This window comes from Dermacentor variabilis, chromosome 5 (genome assembly GCF_050947875.1).
Source record: "Dermacentor variabilis isolate Ectoservices chromosome 5, ASM5094787v1, whole genome shotgun sequence".
Taxonomy (NCBI): domain Eukaryota; kingdom Metazoa; phylum Arthropoda; class Arachnida; order Ixodida; family Ixodidae; genus Dermacentor; species Dermacentor variabilis.
In genome coordinates this window covers 74,429,975-74,451,460 of record NC_134572.1, presented here as the reverse complement: position 1 = coordinate 74,451,460, position 21,486 = coordinate 74,429,975, and the positions used below count along the sequence as shown (strand labels likewise).

At 45.6% G+C, this 21,486-nt stretch overlaps 1 protein-coding gene across 3 annotated transcripts; it reads left to right on the top strand.

The window, feature by feature from the left end:
* The first annotated feature begins 1,642 nt into the window (after window positions 1-1,642).
* Window positions 1,643-20,792, top strand: LOC142582803 (venom allergen 5-like). 3 transcript variants are annotated; one of them, XM_075692849.1, is made up of 8 exons: window positions 1,709-1,798; window positions 4,900-4,926; window positions 8,327-8,525; window positions 9,607-9,691; window positions 11,680-11,834; window positions 15,161-15,255; window positions 16,013-16,134; window positions 20,649-20,792. In XM_075692849.1, the coding sequence occupies exons 1-8, from the start codon at window positions 1,776-1,778 to the stop codon at window positions 20,657-20,659; spliced, it is 717 nt and encodes a 238-aa protein (XP_075548964.1). In that variant the 5' UTR covers window positions 1,709-1,775; the 3' UTR covers window positions 20,660-20,792. The 3 variants fall into 3 exon arrangements, with proteins under 3 accessions (XP_075548966.1, XP_075548964.1, XP_075548965.1); XM_075692851.1 differs by lacking the exon at window positions 4,900-4,926 and having other exon boundaries at window positions 1,643-1,798; XM_075692850.1 differs by lacking the exons at window positions 1,709-1,798; window positions 4,900-4,926 and adding an exon at window positions 5,895-5,953.
* The last annotated feature ends 694 nt before the right edge of the window (window positions 20,793-21,486 follow it).

Sequence of the window (21,486 nt, the reverse complement as noted above, 5' to 3'; positions counted from 1 at the left end):
TAAAGTAGTGAACCGGATGAGGAGAATGGTGCCAGCGTCTACGATTGGTCCGCTTCCCCTTGCGTAGTCTGCGGTGGCTGGTCAAAAATCGCGGAGGTGAGCAACGGAATTGTAAAAATGTACGCTAGAACGTATCCTCGAGGAATAGTTGGCAGAGCGATGCATGCGTGCAGAAAGGGCCCGACAACGTTATACGCTCGCACAGATGCGCGAGCGTATTATACGCAGATAAAGCTATTATCCCTGGCAGTTCTGAGTAGCCAGTGCCAGAGTGATCGGTAGGCAGCCAAGTTTAATTCCTTTTGGAACGGGGCATTCCCCGGCTACTTAAAAGGAAGTATTAGTTTTCTTCTGCATAATAATGCTCCTTAGTGTGTCCACGTGGCTCTGACGTGTAGAAGGGTGGTGTGGAGTTGGCCCGAAAGATGTTTGACCAATCGCAGACCAATCGCTAATGGCAGAAATGGAATAGAAAGAGATTGGAATAGCTTTATTTTAAAGCGTCCTATGACAGGCTGATATATCTATATGCGCTAAAATGCCTTTCTGCGCAAAAATCTGGAAACACTCGAATACTATCTCTGATAGCCTCAAATGACACCATTCAAATAGCGTGTAGGCGGGGGAAAAGCAATATTGCCTTTCATTAAAATTCATTTGAACATAATTTCTACAATTTTTTACTCCTAAAACTGTTGTGCCTCCTGCATGTTTTTGTAACCTCCGAAATGCGTTGAAAGAAAGTTGAAATTAACATCTTAAAATCATGCAATAAGCATGAAACATGGAAATGGCGACTGCGGTGGTCTAGCCCCCCCCCCCCCCCCATTGTATTCATACACATAATTTCTGGCTTTAATGCTGGCAGTATTGCTACATTGTCGCTTTTGACCCAATAAGTGAATTTTGAGAAAATGAATGTGTTTGTATGGTGAAGTACGAAGTCAACTAATAAGTACTGATTAAGATGTGGGCTTTAATCTAAGCAGAAGATGTTAAGGAACGTGTCAGAACCTCCTTCAACTCTGAGGCGCTGCTGAAATTGGCAGTTCTGCATTGATAAAAAACGCCGTGCTTCAAACAGAGACATCTGTCATGTGCAGTACTTTCGTCAGACATGAATCCTATTGTCCTTTTCATTCCGTATGCACAAGAAATTAGCATCGCATATCGCTCACATGGCAGTATTGTGTCTCCATCTCGTATTATATTAAAGGAAGCGACATTTCGATCGCACCTTTTTCAGAACAATGAAAAGATTGAATCAAACCGAATCTTTTCTTTTTTCCTTTCTTTTTTTTCGAAACTTGGCTTGTACTTGTGTAGACCTCCAAGTGAGGTGTGCCGTATGCGCTCAGGTTGAAGTCGAAGCGTGCTAGTGTTTTGGACGGTAAATGAAGGCAGTCAAACGTACAGACCCGACCGTGAAATATATATATATATATATATATATATATATATATATATATATATATATATATATATGTATGTATGTATGTATGTATGTATGTATGTATGTATGTATGTATGTATGTATGTATGTATGTATGTATGTATGTATGTATGTATGTATGACAAACAAAAGAAGGAGAATCACACAATGAAGTTTCTCTATTCCATCATTCAGAGAACAGAAGGTTCTTCTGCCACGACAAATGTAGGGAAACACGTCAAAGTGGAAGGTGTGGCGGTACATCACGAGAGCGAGAGCCTTTTGTTTTATTTGAGGAACGCACAGGAGCCAAAAAGGAACGACAAAGTTCACAGCGAGCGCTATGGAACAAGGAGATATCACGAGGTACGAACATCTCTTCACTATGTTATAGGCGTCCCTTAGCCGAAAAGCGCATATATTTCCATATGATGTAAATGTATGTATACCTGGCATAGTCTCAGGTTGACTTGTATTGGATAGAGGAGGGATTCTCAAAAATACAAAGAGAGGAAATGCACAACAAGAACTGAAGGTACAAAATTATTTCTATACATTTCATACTAGACTGAGGTTAATGAATCGGTGTTATTATCCGTGCAAAAAACTATCAGCTCTTGAATCGACCGATGGTGGTCCTCAATGCAGTGGTGACTCCTTGTGCGAGAAGGCCAGATGAATTAATTCTGATATGCGTCTCTATATCAGTAGCATAAACCTATGCAAAAGTATGCGATAACCTCTACTATCTCACTAACTTTCCCAGTTTCATTATATGTGGCCGAAAATGCTTGAGCCACGTGCACACAATGTATTGTGCGCGTTTTCTTTAGTAACTAAAAGACTTCAATCCAAGAGACATATACAAAGCTGGTGCCGAACAGAATTTGTTTATCGTATCGGATATTGTTTGCGTCAGATAACACGGTTCGCTTCTAGTTCAACATCAGAGAGGAAAGTTACTCTTCAAGCTCGTTCAAATGGGACTGAGAACGGATACCGAACCGGGAAATAATGAGAAGCAAAAAAGCATAAATTTACTTTGTACGAAAACTCGAATAATCGAATGCGCATATAGAATAAACGTCAAAAGTCGGAGTCCTTGCAGCCGCTTCACGTTCTTGCAGTGAAAAAAAGTGCTCAAACGCTTGGCGCTCGCTGGCGAACAACTCGGGGCGCAGAGTAACTGAAGCTTCGGCCCTTCTGAATTTTCTTTTTTTGCTGTTCGTGCGTATCATTTTTACAGCTGAGTGAAATCAATATTACTAAAGCGATACAGCGCTGTCGCACTGTAAGGCTGACAGAAAGAGCTCTTTCTCGTTGTCCTATAGCGGCATAGAGGGGCAGCTCAGCACTTCATGCAACTTCTGAATCGCTGGGTACACTCTCGCCTGACGTTGCGAGTATTGCGGGGCGCTCGACAGACTCTTCTCGGTAGTCGAAGGCGTAGCGCATATGTGCGGCTCAGAGGCAAACGGTCCATACTGCTACAGCAGCACTATCGACACACTCGGCGCCATTGCTACCTCTTACACCGCCGCGTCGTCCTGCATGAATTGTGAAAGACGGCTGCGGAAATGTGACACTCATAAGGCGAGGTGTCACGACAGAGAAGCGGCTAACTGCGGACATCGTCAGCGACGCGACGTCATGCGGCGCTGGCACGGGATCTTTCGCAAAATAGAGTTTCGTTTAGTGAGCGGACAACAAGTTGTTAACGCGAGTGTTTCTTTTTCACGCTATCTCAAGGCCCCGCGTACCACTAAATTTCCACGCTGAGATGGTTAGTGCGTTATTCAAACAGCTACACAGGGCGCGTATATATCTGTGTCGTTATTTTCTCTTGTCTCGGGGTGCGCTACGGCCTAAGGCTATTGGCACCGCGCACCACATTTCGCTGAAGAAGTGCCGCATTTCTCGCCTGCATCTTTGTTCGCGTCGTATGCCGTGGTCGTGCTAAACTTACTTGATGGACAACATTAACAAATTTTTGCGTTAACCAAACAGTGCAAACACTCAGAATGCCAAACGTGAATATGGGAAATAGGATTAATAAAATAGGCGAGGGTTCTTCTTTGTCGCTTAGTCGGTTTACATTATTGAGAGCTTTACGTTTATTTGGTGTGCATTTTAACTTCTATACAAGTGTGATCAAATGAGTCCGCCAGACCAGCCAAAAATTCGTTTCTCCACTGCAATAGTTCGCCGGATTTGCCTTGCTTGGGACCTACCTGCCTATGATGACACCCTCACAGAACTGATTTGGCTACTTGCCTTCGGCTATACGAACTTTTCTTCAGCCTGGCGAAATAAACGAAGTTTTCTAAAGGAAGAACTCACACTTGGCATGATATATGGAAAGCGGCTGCCGTAAAGTCTGCGGATAATGCGACAATCAGCTGTCTGCTGCGTTGAAGATGCTGAGCATTACAACGTTGAAAAGGGTTGTGCCATTTTTTACAATGGGGAAGTGTTGCACGCCGGGTGCGCTCGCGTTGACGTATACGTGGCTTTTTCCGGCCATTTTATTGCCGGCTACTATCGCGTGCTCCTCGCTATCTTTGCTTACTGACTGCCGTCGCGCAGTCTCGGGCAGAAATCTTTGGTACGCCGAGCTCGGGCCGTCTTGCATCTAACTCTCCTCAGCGTGCCTCAAGAAGCGTGGGGGCGCCTTCCTAGAGCGGTATGTTGAAGCAGCAAGCACCATTATGGTCGAGAGAAATCGGCACACCAGAAGGCGTAGGTCACGACATGCTCTTATTGCCGCTCCCTCCCCGCGACAAATGTCGGTATTTCCAGTGGTAGTGGCGAGAACATAAAGGTGAAAAAAAGGAAGCGTAAAAGTGCTATTTATAACCGGTAATTAAACTGTTGCATTGAGAGGCGTAATTATTGGAAACCGCAAAACGTATAGGCGTATACCTCGCACACCAAACACGACAACGAACGAATAACTGTGGGCATCTTCCTTGGGACCTTCGCTCGGCGCCAAGCGAATCATGCTCGTAGCGTCACTTGCGACGGCGCTTGGAGCTGCAGCTGCTCAAGTTTTCGTGGCTTGAAGGAAGGAGAAAGACTACGAGGGATCAAGATGTCAAGCAGCGGCCTCTGGAAGCCAACCTCCTCTGACATTGTCGCTGCTTTCCTTTGGGACCCCTTGCGCGCTGACTCTGACGAAATAGGTTCTCCTTGGTTGCCGGACCTTTCAATGCATTGTTTTGTTCGTAGTATAGATTTTAGTGACGCCTTCGTCACGACCGGTCCTGCCACCTGACTTTCGACTGTAATTCCCCCCCCCCCCCACCTCGCATCTCGCGCGTGATCGTTGGCTAGAAGTTACTGCCTACGTATTCCGTGGTGCGCGCCTATTTCCCATGATGCTTTCCTTTCTATTTTTTTTATGACCAGACTTCTAAATTGTCACGTGGCACTGCCTCATAGTCTATTTCCTTCCTCCATTCTTTCAGGCTGTATTGCATGTGCTTCGGCGATTGGTAAGCTTCGTTTCCTATATATATACATATATATATATATATATATATATATATATATATATATATATATATATATATATATATATATATATATAACAACATCGTATTGAGTATTAGAAAGAAAATCCAGTGGCTAAACTTTCCTTTTCTTCTTAAATGTAAGTTCCTTTCCCTCTCTCCCGATCTTTATGTGACGCCAATGGCGACACGCCGAACACGGCATCGTCACGCTAACTCTATAATAACTCCCTATAATGCCAGAACTCTACGTCTTAAAATATTTCTTTTTCCCTCGTACTATTACTGATTGGAACAATTTACCTTAGTCACTACTAACCAGCATTGATTCCATTGACCACATGAATTATTAACATCATTGCTGTCTTGTGAATTGGTTACCGAAGTTGATTTTTCCATTATTGTTCCTTTACTTCGCTTAAACTGTATTGAAGGTTCTTTTCTGCGTATATTCTTCGCTTTATTCTTTTGGAAATTTCTTCATTGTATGAGCGGGTGTTTATTTTCCGTGCTTTCTTCTCGCAGCTGATGGACTGGGTTGGTGTTCTGAGCACTGTAAATCTATGGCTGCTAATGTTGTTGTCATTTACTGCTACTTTTATACTGATCCTGATTGGGCCACGCCAAGCCCTGCAGAATTGGATAAACAAATTCAATAAATAAATGAATGCGCCTACCTGAATTCTTACCCATCTCCCATTGTGGGCACATGCCATGTTTGAGGCTCATGATCATCGTCATCTTCTTTTTCGTCGTCTTCTCACAAGAACGCTGCGGTGACGCGCTGCCTGACGCGCTGTCTGACGCGCTCCGACCGCAATGACCAGCGCTCCCACGAACCATTCATCCAGGTGACAAATTCTGGCGCGGTGCAAAGCTGGACGTGCTCACGAAATCTGCACCTACACCGCTGTGTCCGAGCTCCGACCTGGAAACCAACGGCATCGTTGAGATCCCGAAGCGCGATGCTTAGCTCAGGCAGCCTGATTGCTTCCAGGTTTCAAACGACGTAAGCCAAAAAACCTGTGCCTATTTCTGCGCATCCACCACGCACAGACGGGGGGGGGGGGGGGGGGGCGAGTGTTAATGGTGCTGCTAGAGGATCGTGTGCCTCCTTCGCGCCTATAGTGCAGTTCATGTGGAAAAGAAAGTCAGCGGTTCTGCACGATAGAATATACGGTGTTCGTGTCGACAAATGCAAGTGAAATTATTTGAAGTTAATGGTGCTTGCAATGGGGGGGGGGGGGGCAGAATTTCGGAAACTCGTGATGTATTGTGTACAATTGTAATCTAGACTCGTCTTGTAAATTGGTGGTTAATGTGTAATGCACATAGCGCGCACTGGTTTTCGTGTAGCATCGAATGATCCCGGGCATTTTGGTTTGTCAGGTGAGCGATTCTGCTGATAGTTCTTTTTTTTTTTAATTTAAAGTGCAATCCACTTCCTGGAGCACCCTTTTCTTCTTTGCTTTTTCTGTCTAATTAGCCGCCGCAACTTCCTTGCTTTCTTCTTTTCTGCTCGTAACAATGAATTCTGGGAGTTTATGTATGTCGCGTTCTCTCAATTAGCGGCAAGTACGGTGCAGATTATGCAGACCAAACGAAAAGCGTGTGCCGTTAGCAGAATATGCACGTAACTGACAACGTCTCATTTTTGTATCTGTGTATAAGCTCGATTTGCAGCCTCGACACGACCACTCATATAGGACGCTGTCACCTAAGGCCTAAACGTCAGAACCTCAATATAGACAAACTAATGCCTAGAATGAAGGAATATAAGCAGCTTGGTTGTCACTTAAGAAACAACCATCCAAATTTAGCGACACATATCTTCGAAAGCAATGCAATTTTTTTCTTCACTGAACAATCTTATTAAATGGAGTTATCAGTAAATATTAAGCTTCATGCAACACAACTTAACCACAGGAGACTAAAAAGAAACTGCAGTGCTTTCTTAAGAGGTCCATGCAAATGTTCGAAAACTTATGTACTATCCGTGATTGCCATGTAAGCAGCAGCAGCAGCAGCAGTAGCAGCAGCATTCAAGTCTCAAAATTTCCTTCTAGCGATCTAGTTACTCATAAAAGTTACGCGACCAAGTCTACAAGAGCAGCTTGCAAAGGGGATAAGTCGAGTGACATGCAGCCGGGTTTTCACCGCCTGACTCGACACTTGTTCTGTGCGATTCAGCCCCCTGTATATGAGCTTATTCCTAATCCCAATTTCATCAAGTCCAATGCAATACGAAGATATCTTCTGGAGATCTCAAGTTGTATCTATTCCACACAGTCAAACCTACCTTATGGCTGCAAATTTCCTAACCTCATGACTTTGTCTAATTATCTGCCATTGTCGACTATGGTACGTATTTCTTCACGCCCATTGTCATCTAAGGTACAATCAGTTACCTGTTCTAGGCTCTGCGTGTCTTTTGCGACTCTACCTTATTCTTCCTCTGAAACTGAGCTCAAATGTCGTGCGCCCTCGCCAGCTTTCTGACCCACAGTACCGCTTTCTATTCTCATAAAGCTTCGCCTATCATTTTTCTTTTTTTCATTTTCAGTTGTGCTGTGTCCTCAGCTTCGGTCAACCTTTCTTCGTTAGTGCGAAAGTGTTGCCTTTCACTGGCAAGACGCATCCTCGTATACTGCAACTTCCCACGCCTTGACACTTTACCGCGATCCAAAGACGTGGATGACAGCGCTGCTACTCTATTGAACTAGGGACTATATGCTTCACTGACATTGCGCGGTTACTCCTGAACGAACATTTCCTAACTAGATACTCTTGTTCACTAATTTTATTGTGGTAGAGCGAAGATACTGCCATTCAAACATATCAATTGGCGTAGGAGTCACCGAGGAGCGTTACAGAAGCGCAACGTCTTCTTCAGCCGAGGGGCGGCGCTGTGCCCCACTCGGTAGAGTCGAAGAACAGATTCAATTCGAGGCCCGTTAAAGCAACTAGGGACCCTCGTTGTCTATACTCAAACGCACAAGAACGAATGTAAAGAACAGTGGTAGAAGAGGGAATGTCACTGGAGCCAGCGTTTCGACAAGGGGAATTGTCCTTCGTTATCTCCAGCGACGATCCTTTTTCTACCTCTCTTCATTACTCCAAGCCACCTTCTTCCTGTGAATTTCTGTCTTGCACAAATGAATGTGTGTTTATCAAGCCACTCCTCGCCGCAGCAGCCACGTAGTAGCGTTATTGCTGTGCGACGTCTTCTCCATGCTGGTGCACTCGAAGAACGAGCTTCGAGACACGGTCCGTTTGTGAATCCTGGAGACAATGATGCTCACGTTTCATTTTAATGTGCTGACAGCATATATGCCTTTACCAAGGTTCCGCCGCGTATGCGGCGGTTTCTCGTGTGCCGCAGGCGACGCGCGACCATCCTGCAGCTCCGCTTTGTGCTGCTCGCGCAAGCCGCCGTGCTGCTGCTGTTCTGCAGCATCCGGTGCGCGGCGTTGAACGACGAGGAGCGTGCAAGCATCGTACAGCTGCACAACCAGATACGAAATTCGGTGGCCATGGGCAAGGAGAAGAAATGGCCGGCCGCGTCCGACATGCTGCAGATGGTGAGCATTTGTTGCATGTGCTCGTCAACTAGCCACTGTTGCTGTAGCAGAGCGGAACTCTGCTACAGCAACAGTGGCCAGTTAGCTTGACTAGTTAGCTAGCCAGCAACAGGGGCTAGTTAGCAACAGTGACTAGTCTAGCTTACCTATATGGAAAGAACCCAGACATGGTAACGAGCGATGAGTTACGCTACCACCAGTGCTTTGTGCTCTGCTTCGATCAACAATGGACTAACGAGGAAAATCTCAGCCAAAAAGAGCCAACGTTGCGGCAAGAGCACGCGAGAAGCAAAATGCCGGTCTGGAACACTACCTCCGAGCACCCGCTAGCATGCACATGGTAGGTCACTACGCATGGCATTTGGTTTATCGAAGTTACTGCGGCGCTGAAACAGACGAATGACGAATGAATAGAGTACACGCAATCGATGGCATTTTTATGCCTACCATATGTGTGTCACTGCTAGCGGCTGTCAACAGTTTTGCATAGAGTGGCCCCACATGTACGAAGCTTTTGATATAGCCAACGTAAACATGGTCCTAACTTGTTTACCGGTGCTTCTGCAGTTCCAGGTGTATATTTAACCTACATACTTGCTGCATACAGTCTTAGAAGATTCCTATGAAGTGTCTATAGTGTTTAAACTGACATAGACAGTCTTTTCATAAAGAGTATGTGAAGACAAGTCCTTCTACATTTGATCAAATGCTGATTATAGCAATATGTAATTATGTAAAGGTAAAAGTTTGAAGAAACGCTATCGTTCAGCAAGCTAGCTTAAGATTGTGGTGGGTAATCTGTGGCCTGCCTTAATCTACGTGGAGTATGAGAGTAGTTAATGAGGACAGAAAGAAAACAACGTAGAAGGCACGACAAGTTTATCTAAAGAACACCAATTGGAACTAATGAAAAAAATAGAGCTTATTACAGTGATGTAGGAACCTCTGGTTAGTGATCAGAACCTTTCTTGAAATTCCTGCTAGCTGTTATTCCTGAACCATGTTCATGTTATAGCTGCGTTTGTCCTCATCCGCTTTGTGCACACGCCGTAAGCATATATATATCCCGTGTTGCATGCAGAGCTACAGTCTACATTTGGAGGAGCTCGCCAAGACCCACCTATCGAACTGCGTGTTTGAGCCTGGCTGTATAGGCTGCCACATCGGTGAGCTTAATCCGACACTCATATTTTGTTTGAGACTGTATTGCCTCTTTGCTTTGAGCTCAAGAGATGAGACACTATATACAGTGCAGCGCTAATGGTATGCATTCTAGTAGTCGCTAGAGCATATAAATGCTGCTGGTAGAAGTTGAAAGCCCTGAAGACCTTAGCTTGGTTCTTTCAGAGAGCCTCGCTCCAGCTCAGCGCGCTCGGAGAGGACATCACCTTGTAAATGGGAGTTCGACAAGTTCCTACAGAATTCTGCTCATGTGGCTCTTCCAATTGCGCTTGGAGCAGTCAAAACGTTGAGCTTCGTCCGCCTTACGCTGGCTCCAATTTCTCCGATTCCGCATTGTTGCGAACCGAGTTGCACCGACTTTCTTAAGATTATGGGAAACCCCGTGGACGTACGTTGTACAGACGCACAGGTATTTCGTTTCTTTCTTTAGGGGGCGGGGGGGGGGGGGGGGTGCTGTTACATCAATTCAACTTAGGCTTCTCGGCTCCTTGCAAACTTTCATAACCCTGCAGTGTTATGAAAAATAGCCAACGCCCGCAATGTTCTACTAATCACGAAACTAGATTCACCACGTGCAGCGCTGAGGTCATTTATGAAAACCTTTTAAGCTGTGGAAAGATGGGTACAGTGGACACACTGGGCAATGTAGTAATGGCAGAGCAAGACAGCGCTTTAACAATGTAAGAAATCGTTACTAGCCATTTAGCCGCTCACTGTAATAAATGCACATGCGCTGCGCTGTTCAGTAGCACCGGATTTCTAAAAAATGCAAGAACAAGAAAGGGAAGTTGTAGGAGTGTTTTGTATAGGAAAAGCCACAGATGAGTGTGTGAGCACAGCTTCATTTTGCCTACCTACACAAGAAATACCATTTCTTCGTAAACACCTGTACCTGTATGTCACCTGCGCGCATGCCTCGTTTTACGACGTGACTAAATGGCTGGTGCTTTTTCTAATTGGCAGTCACCGATAGTCATGTTGTGTATGTTGTTGTCCTGATTCCATCACGGTGCTTCGATATAGACCAGAATATTTTACTCTCCAACTTGTGTTTAGAGGAAGCGCACGTAACCTCGAACCCCGTCACCATCTGCCGACACTGCCCGCGCTCAGCCGCGAGTTTTTGACGGGAATGACACCGGGCTGAGCGGTATCCTTCTCACTGGTTCGCCAGTTCCCGCAGTCGTTTTCAAAGATGGCTGTCACCTATAGGGGCTACTGATCATGGCCTATACCTTCAAGATGAACTAACTCGCCCACATGAAGTTGTTGTCGAGGTTTGGGCGATCTTTCAAGAGCATTTTTCGAGCTGCCGTTAGTGGTCCCGTTTGCTCCGTAGCATATTCAAGCGCCCAAATTATCATCGGTTTTGTTTTCATTCAGAAGAATCCCGCCCTTGGACCCTCGCGTTATCTCCTTCGGTCAGAGCGCTAGGGAATCATATAATTTTTATGCACATAAAGTGGGATTTATCATGCTCATCATCTTCACAGCCGCTATTTCATCACAGCCATAGTAAGGAAATCAATTTCCATGCGCTTTATTGTACTTCTCCGTCTTAACACTCTTAAACTGTCGTTGGTTTGCCCCCAACCTCGTCAACCATAGTAAACTACGGAAGTTGATCACTCCGTCAGCGTCGCCTCTTCACGTGAATACCTTTTACTTGTATTCATGTCCACTCTGTTCGTCTAACAAACTGCAGATCCTTGTTCCTTTCATCAGATGTCCAGCGCAAGTTCCCTTGCCGTTTATTCCACAATCTTCATTATTGTTAATGTTTGTATCCGTTTGTCACAGCGCTCTTGAGAGATTATATAGAAGGCACAGCTTTTTCCCACTGTTGCTTGCTCTTTTTTTGCCGGAAATTGTCGCGAGAGCAGCCCACCAAGCAAACTTGGTCATCTTGTCGGTGAATAACACAGCAGGAATGACGTAGCGCCGTGGCATGTGCCCGCCCACACACTTTCAGGTCTCGACGACCGGCCGGGACAGAACTTGTACGCCATGACTGGTCCTGCCAATTGGAGCCGCGCGGTGAACTTCTGGGGCGAGGCACCCATCGACTTCGTGCCGCCCAGCGAGCCGGGGCATCCCGTGCGCATGAGGGTCTCTGTGCTCAGCCAGGTAACTGTGCCACCTGTCGCTTAACAGTTGTGCGGTGCGGCTGACGGGGTGTTCCCCACAAGCTTCACTCGAGGTAAAGTGTGACACCAGCTCCCGCGCCTTCACGTTGATTGCCTAAGCCGTTTTAATGATGCCAGAGTTCTTCAACCATAGCTCTCCTGAAACTACGCTTCAAACTATGGGGATGTCCAAACTCATTTCCGTGGGAGCTTAAAGGGACACCAAGCAGAAACACGATATGTTTATACCGATAAAAAGTTCTTTCAAGATTATTTCGTTAATTATTCTCTGACAGGTTTATTACTACAGTAGAAAATGAAGGACAAGCTTACCTTTCTTTCTTTATTTTTATTTTCTTCTTTTTGCTGTGAAACTTCAGCTGGAGTACATCAGCATGCGATCACGGGTTTCATTGCATCTTCTGATACTTAGGTCGTCATAGATCAGTAACAGTGAGTATCTTGTAGTCTTGCTAAAATCAGTATGTGACTCCTTTAGAATGCAATACATGCCATCTTTACCAAAAGAACTAGGCCCGATTAAACGGCGTAATATTCATGACGTCACTTCGAAGTGGCTTGGCCAATTGTCTTCTGTGAAGGTATAGGAGTGGCTTTTTTCGCTATTGTAGAAGCGAGTATAGCTTATTAATAACTCAACTTATGTTTCTCTATCATTATTAGTGGCCCTTTAATTGGAAGCCGCTTCACCATTCAGAGAAATGAAAACAGTTGCAGCCCATCGCCTGCTAATGAGTTGTTTAAATGGCTAATCTGACTTCTTTTGAACTGGTTTCGCTGCCTGCCGTCAACTGAAAAATTTGGACTAAACAAGCTAACAACGATGTGCGAAGTGTTTTGTTGAAAAATACCGGACCGAGAGCAGCTATCGTGCTCCGAAATTTGCTTTTAAACAATGTAGCGGTAAGTGCAAATTGTTTTTCAATTGCTGTGCAATAGAAATACAAGTAACTGCAATGGAAGCAACCACATACTGCATTGAACGCACTTCGCGTGTATTTTCGACGCGACCGTCGCCAGACGTTTGCATGCAGATCCGTTTGAACTCGCACGACATCCACACTGTTGTCGTTTGCAAAACACATAATCGATGACTATATGCAAGTCATTTTAACTTGACTTAACTATGCGGTCTTCGAGCGGTGTCAGGTGTAAACGCATATTCCGGGTGACGCCCACATCAAAAACGAACCCGGAACAGATTCCGTGCAGTTGCCAACGTGTAATTGATTCACCGTCACAGGTCAAATCGCTGCCTATACCAGTCGCCAAATATGCTGCATAATTTATTTGCATGCTACTTCCGCTTAGTTGATCTTGAATGCACACAAAATTACGACATTGCTGCCTCTTGATGTTGTCGTACATGTTAACAGCGATGTGCTAACTGCGCGCAATAATTCACTCTAGTGGGTCCTGTAAACGTCTTTAGAGTTCTGCAAAAGAGTTGAGACTTCCTTATGGACGGTATAGTGTCATTATATCGACACGTTTTCGATGTTATAGTGCGACAAGAAGCATCAGGTACCGCTATGTAGTTCCAATACGTTTTTGCTGTCTCGGGCAAGAATTCGGCCACCCTTGGTGCCATGGGAGCTTTATTAACGCGATAGCGTTAAGGAGCTCGTGTCGCAGAAAAGCCGGTGTCGTCGGTGTCGGTGTCGGCGTCGGCGTCCGCGGCGTTGGCCGTGAGCGATAAATCACGGCAGGCACTTCATAAATAAAAAGCAACTTCCAAGATGGGCTGGGTGGGAATCGAACCAGGGTCTCCGGAGTGTGAGACGGAGACGTTACCATTGAGCCACGAGTTCGATGCATCAAAGCGGTACAAAAGCGCCTCTAGTGAACGCGGTGTTGCCTTAGAAACGAGCTGTTTCTAAGGCTCAGGCGTGCGTCGCTTGCTCAGGCGCACATTTCGTTGTCGCGCCGAACGCTGCGTTGCTGGACGCTCACCGCGTCCCATGCGGGGCGCGTAGTCGCTGCGCCGTAGCCCATTGTCTTACATCCCTTGGCGGGTCGACGGGAACGCTGTCGCGTTCCACTCTTGAAGGCGAAGCTTAAGCGTCCTCCAATTTTTTTTTTTTTTGCTTCGCAAAGTGGTATGCCGGTTGAAATAAAATATAGTGAAGTATAGTAGAGCCTACGTGGGCGTGTTCGACCAATGCGATGTATTGAAGCAATTCCACATGGCGGAGCTGTGTCAGAAGAAATTAAACAATTTTTGCTTATGCCTATGGCTTACAAACTTTTGTTCGCGAGTTCGTACGCTCGTGCTAAGCACACACACGCACGTCTGCTCGGGCTTTGATTTATTCGAGCGAGCGCGTCCGTTTCGATTGTCCGCTATTTGAGCGACTTCCTGCTTTCACCGGGCACGCCTACCGCCCGTCCGCTACGGGCCTTGAGATAGACGGGCGTCACAGCTACATAGGCTAACGCTTCGGTGCAGCCTTTGGCCTTGAGACGCTACCGCGCTTGAGTGCGTGTCGTTGGTGCAGCAAACACGGCCGGCTCGTTCAGCGGCCTGCGCATCGTCCACGGCGTTAAGCATGTCTATGTCAGGCGTTCTCTTAAGCACTACTTGTACTATACTCCATCTTGTAATTAGCAGACAAAGCCGCGGAAGATGGAGCGACGTCGTGCCCTGTCTGCGTTCATGACTGAAGAAATAGCGCGTCACATTTTAGACGCAAAGATTATGAGAAAAAGAAAACATTCTGTAATTTGGCATAATAAGCGGTCGATACGCGAGAACAATAGACAATGAAGCCATGGAAGGCGTAGATGAATTGTTGTTTAATTGAAATACAGAAATAAGCGTTTCGCTTATTCCTCGTTGATTTCTTATTCTTCTCGCTCTCTGAAACACTTCCTATATTAATATTATTACGTAGAAGATTATGGTGATGTGTGAAGTGAAGGGTGAAGTGAAGGGGTGTGTGTGAAGGGAAGGGTCAAGTCTAGCCAAATAGCACCAAGCAAGCAATCATGAATTTTCAATGGAGCAATGTATTGTGAAGGACAGTAATATACAAGAAATTGATTGCATGGATGACTCATACATCTGAAAAGCTTTGAAAGAAAGCATGCGTAGGGACACATTGTGATAACCCTAATTTCGTTGAAAGGCTTCCGTGATGGTGGCCCATCTTTTCGGGCGAGCTTTCATCTGCGTGTGTCTGTGCTTATACGGTTGGTTTAGCCACTAAACCTGACAACAGAGAACAAAGTGAATGAAACGGCCTTTATTCTGTGATGTGTCGGGTTTCGCGTGCACAATTGAACTGCGGCGTTTGTAATGTGCAGCTTCTGTGGAGCAAATCAAACAAGGTCGGCTGTGCCTGGAAGGACTGCACCTCTAAGACCGGCAACAACATGTACCTCTGCAACTACATGCCAGCGTGCGTTTTCTTTTCTTACCCCATTATTTGGCTTATAGCAGTATGAACGCACTGTAACGAGCCGAGATCGTAAGGTCCGTATATGACGTCGTGATGGATGCACTACGTATTAACGCTGTATCTAGGAAGCATGAACTTGCTATGGCAAGTTACTGGTTGCACTCCTTCGTCTCTGCAGCGTACAGTGCTCTGGTACATGCACCATACAGGTTTGTTTAGGGCATTATGCCGGTTGAGCAGGCTTATTGAGCTTCTTTATGTGAGCAATGACCAGCAGCTAGATGTCCTTGGTTCAATGGAACTAGCACCGAGGAGTAGCATTATTTCCCACGAGTGCAAAGTTGCCTGAAGAAGGTTATGCAAGATGAAATGCTAACGCGTGTGCGCCATTTTTGTCAGAGTGAACTGCTCGATCCAAACTGCATGACCACTGTCTGTGTCCCGCTGAAGTATGTAAGCCATTAACGTTATTCCACTTGTTAGGAAACAGAAACAAATGGAAATAATAAAACGTATGTCACGATTACCACACAACATCGCGCTTTCTCTCGAAAGTGCGAAGACTGCGCAGCGCATCGGTCGAGCTGAAAGTATCCTCTGCGCCCTAACGGTTCTATGGAGTGAGCGACCGATTAGGGTGAACGAGGACTAACATGTCGTTTCCTTCGAGTTTGCGGTGCCAGGAATGTTCTAAAAGAAGCGTACGCTTTCGGGATTAACCTTATTTGAAAACGTTCTTTGCCGCGCGACGATGCAGGGGTAACGAGATGGGAGGCCACGTGTACATGAGCGGTAGGCCGTGCAGCCGTTGTCCCAAGGACACCTGTTGCTCGCACCTCTGCCCGCACAAGACCCAACCTGCCTACGAGGGCCTATGCGGTGAGTAGCCTTCGTATGTACAATAAAAATATTTTTTTCTAATTACTAACCGCTATATCTGATAACAAGGTGATGCAGCCTCGGAACTGAGCCTGGTATTCGGAGTTACAGCCAGCAAGCATAATACGTGCGCATGATAGTTTTGCGTGGTTTTACTGCCTTTGCTCAGACTCATCAAAAATTTCGGATTTGTTTCGTTTGTTTGTTTTTGTTTGTTTGTTTTTATGAGATCCCGTGGATCGTAAGCTTTGCTGTTGAGTGCACGTGTAAGCGCACTGTAGGTGTAACAGAAAAAAAAAGCTATTCAGTTGGTACTCCTAAGCAATTTAATTCACAACGTGACTAAAAGGAGGAATAACGAAATGAAACGAGCACAGACACCGACCCACCTCGCCTCTGGTTTCTACCTTTGTAAGTCAGCACACGAATGATGAATTTGCATTTATTTGCTTCCTTTCGTGTATAAGTATTATTTTCTTTGTTAACGATAGTAAGAATAACGGCGTCAAGATGGCTGTCAGGTTCACCAACAAGTAATGTGTGCTAAGTACGAGCTGCACTATGCCTTGTAAGAAACCAAATAAATATGAATGAATGAATGAATGAATGAATGAATGAATGAGCTCTAATTTCCTTATACACCACTTGCATTCCGCTACATGAACCTGTCCGTTGGATCGCACTCTTCTCTTTACATATTGCACGAACTTGTAATGAGCTATAGGGAAACCGCCCATTGGTAACAAGGGCTATTCCAAAATATGTGTTGCAAGCTGCCTCCGACATTAACGAAAGAGGAGTGACAGAAAAAAATACATCGCGGATATTTTCAATATCCCATTCATGATAACTGTGACGCACGTCCTGGACTGAGTGACATGTCACTGCTGCGCCGCAAGCACTAGTCATTCCTAGCAAACGTCACCGGGATTTCCTATCTTCGCCACGGCTCTTGCACTGCTGTCTGACAGATTATCTGCGCGTACGTGCGCTGTAGGGGCGAGGCAAGCAAGCACGCCGGCGACAAAGCACACAGAGCGCTCTGAACAGCGTTTGTCTCCTGTTAAATGCTCCGTAGCGAGAAAAAACGCGCTGCCGCTCCAGAGTGCTTTGCATGCAAGGTTGCGAGCACATAGAGGACGTCACAGTTGTACAAGCAGCGCAGTAGTGCTATTTACAGGGCTCTCTGCCGTAGTGACGCTGTGATCTGGGAAATGGCAGGCCGCGACGGAGACTGTTTTCGCTTGCTGTTAGTGTATGCGAACGAAATCAAGGGACAGCGTTACTTCGCATTGGAACTAACTGTAACACAGACAAACAAATTACTCAAACCTAATGTTCCAGGCGACTATACCCGTTGGATAACGAACCACCACCAGCGCGCATGTCACGTCGCCCTAACAATAGCCATAGTTTCACGCGCATCTTTGGCAATACGCTGTGATTCAGCGCACCAGCACGGCCACGCGTCGTAACAGTGTGGAACAGTCTTCCTGATAGCATTGCGTGCCTAACAAATCGTGCCGCCTTTCGTGAATAACTGTAAATCTTCTAGTAGGAACACTTTAGAAGGATGTTCTCGACTTGCTTTCGTTCCTTGATTTTCTTACTTATATTGTTGTATTTTTGTGTGTATGAGTGTATTATTGTGTTTACGCTGCCTGAATCTTACCCTGGACAAACATTCCTAAACTTTGTTTACTTATCTTGCGACAGCTTGCATGAATATTTATATTGATTACTCCTGTTTAAACGCTTACAATTCCATCCCCCTCTTACTTAACGTCCTTAAATGGACCTTTAAGGTAACCTAAATAAATAAATAAATGCTCAACCATATTGCCACAGTCCCTGAATGACTCAGGGTTGCATGCGTTTATTGGTGTCCCTTTTTCTTCATTCTTTATTTTAGATGCCTTGCGGCAAATACCCCGATTGAAAAAAATAATAATAAAACATTGCCACCTTACAGCGTCTAGTGTCAAACTGGAAACTATATCAAAAGCGGAATTGCACCAGTTCTTCCCGAATCATGACAGTAAACGCTTGCATGTGCTCCAGCATTATCTTTGATTAGTTGCGTTAGCTATAAAACTTGCAGGTTTTATGTGACTTGGGGACACTTAGAGTCGGATCTCACCGGATTGCCCTGGATTAAGTACAGGGCTTCGCTAAATCTAGCGCTTTATAGGAAGCTGATTGAGATGATAAAGTCCTTCCAAATGTCGTGGTATGACGACAGAGTGCCGCAGCATTGACGCAGGTGCAGCACCGGCGAACTGTGCTCGAATGATGTAGAAAGGTACAGGATGCTGCACATGGCAGTAAAAAAAATGAGGAAGAGTGCTTTGGTGGATAGCGTAAATATGGCTGAACAACAATATTCTTTTTTCTTCCTCCATCTCATGAGTGTATCGGCAACGCTTTCCGCGGTGACTCACAGTAGGAACTGGATAAGCGTAAATCCACAATAGCGTAGTATCGGTAGCGGCTGTGCTGCATTGTCCTGCATGGGTAATTCCACATGTTTTTCTTCAGATGTGTTGAGTGGGTCTTTCATGCCTCCCCGGTCAGTGACATGACGTTAGGCCACTACCGATGGAAGAAATATGTGAAGTCTCCGTAAAATTAATACAACCTGAATTTTGCAATTGATCGGGTTCATAATGCTGTGCAAAAATTACAGATCGGCATTCTTGGAAAGCTGGCTTCTTGCTGTTATTACACCTAGGAACTTCCATTGAAAACTTCTTGGCAGAGGGGGCAAAATTTCACCTTTGTTTGGTGCCCTTTTTCTTGTTTCACTCTACCATAAATGTCTACTTCGTTATCATTAAGCATAATACAAGCCTTGAAAACGCGCTCTATAGGTTTTAAGAAACACACATTTATACCGAATTGTTTTAGGTTCCGATTTTTAAAGGTAAGACGCCTCGCGTGAAGTCTAGGTCTTCGGATTTCATTATTATTTATATGAAGTAAGATTTAACGCTGCAGTTAACAGGTTGACCATTTGTGTTGATAGTACGCTGTTGAATTTTACATGCAGCCTGCATAACTATGCAACTAGGTATGCATGCCGTATGGATTCCGAATTTCCGTAAAACAGAACCTCACTCGCCGCGGTAGCACTGGCTATGGCGCTGCATTGCTGAGCTTGAGGTCGCCGGTTCGATCCCGGCCAAGACTGCTGCTTTTCGTTGTGCGCGAAATTAAAAACTCTCTTGCACTTAGGTTCAAGTGCACGTTAAAGAACCTCAGGTGCTCAACAGTACCGGGATCAACCAACATAACTGCCTTATAATCAGATTGTGGTTTTGATTGCACGTAAAATCCCAGAATTTTGTTTTCTTGTTTCTCATCGTTTTGGAAGGCTGGCAATGCAGCTTCTCTGGTAAAAAAAATAGAATACCAGTAAATAACTGTAATGAAACTGATGAAATCACAAGTACAATCATGAACTAAGATGTTCGACGGTGCTAGACGCTATCGCGTTAGCGCTTACCTCTTAGCAAATTAAAACGCTGCGCATGCGCCAAGTTTCAACGGCGTTTTCCTAGATCCGATAGCGCCGCGAACAAGCAGGCACCGCAATGTCATACAAGACTCCGTAGATTTGTGGACTTTGTGAATCAGGTGTCCCCCGTGCGACGCCGTTCAAGATATCGGGCAGCGTGCGTATAAAGCAGGCGGATTGAAATAACCAACTGTAGCCTATCTATCGGCGCAGTCTTGAACTTTTGAAATCGAGTCTGGAGATTTACGAGGGTGACACTTTGGACATGTTGGTCTTCCGTAAGTACGACTAAAGGCACAACAGTACATTCTTGTGCCCTTGTTTCTACATTCATAGTCCGCAGACATCAACCGTAATATAACAGCAACTAACCTAACACCAACGTAATAATAGCCTCCAGCTGGGATAAACTCAAGTTCTTCCGAATAAAACCATATCAGTGCGCATTGACAGTAAACGAGAAAGCCTGGCGAGGGGTTATTTCTTGCTTGGACGCTTCAACTGTTTGGCTCAAAGAAGGCAGTCAGCCACTGCGGCAAGTGAAACTGTAGTCTCGTCATTAGGAACAGACTGAGTTATTCGCCCTGCTGGTAATTTGGTGCGTAAAAATATTGCGGCATCGCGAGCCAAAACCACGAACCGATTATGAGGTACGCAGTAGCGGGGGACTTCGGATGAATTTTGACCACCTGGAGTTCTTTAACTTGCACCTAAATATAAGTAAACGAGCGTTCTTCTTTTTTTTTTTCATTTCGTTCTGATCGACCTGCGGCAGCTGCGGCTGAAATCGAACAAGCAACCTCGACCTCATCAGCGCAGCGCAGCGCTTTAGCGACTGTGCTACCGCGGTGGGTTCATAGTACAATAACTTATCGTGCTTAGCGCAAGTATCCTGCACGTAAGTTTGAAAAGAGCTAGGACTTAAATGTAGAACTATTAAATACGCTGGAGAAATGATGTGCCATTTCCTACTTTTCTTTTTCTCGATCTCTTTCAGCTCCCAAGTAGGATGATGGCGAAGCTGGTGCATGCGGCCTTTGGTTTAAGGAATTCAAACTGAATAATAAAACACCCTTTCTGTGATGAGATCAGGGACATGTGAGAGTAAATAATAAAGTCCACAGTTCAGGGCATAGTCAAGCATTTCTCGGCCTAATGCAAAACAAAAATAAGAAGAAGAAAAAGAAAAGCCTGCGCTTAACTTTTTTTGCCTTTTAGAGGCTAAGCGGGCCACACGATGGAGAGAAAGTCTTGTGAACTGGAGATGCTGGTAAACCGGTAAACCAGGTTACTCTCCATCATTAGGAAAACAGATGAAAGAGATAGGTGTGTGAAAGCTGCTGCAGTCTATCGCGCTTATTGTACTCCTTACTGCTGCTTATATTATAACGAAAATTTATTTGTCTTACCTTCTGCCTGCCTTCGTAATGTCAAAATTCGCGAAAGTTCAGCGTAACTTATACACCCAACCGCAGTGGCGTAGTTTCGAGGCGGGGCGAGGGGGAGGAGGTGGGGGAGGAGGCTTTTGGACGGTAGGCACTAACACAAAACATTTCCGGGGAAGGGGGAGGCACGTAAATTGAGCGCCCCCCTTCTCCCCCCCCCCCTGCCCCGGTGGCCCGAAAAATAATTCTACGCCACTGCCCACCCGCTATCCGGATGGAACCAAATTTTAAATACCGCGCTGTAGCTCGTACGCGCTCCATCTGGTACGCCACCGAGTGGACGACGCCGCAACGTTCGCGAAGCGCGTCGTTTCAGCGCTTCAATGTAGCTGACAATTGCCTTCGAGATTTGCATTGCGGAGGAGGCAGTCACGAAAGGCATCGCCCGCA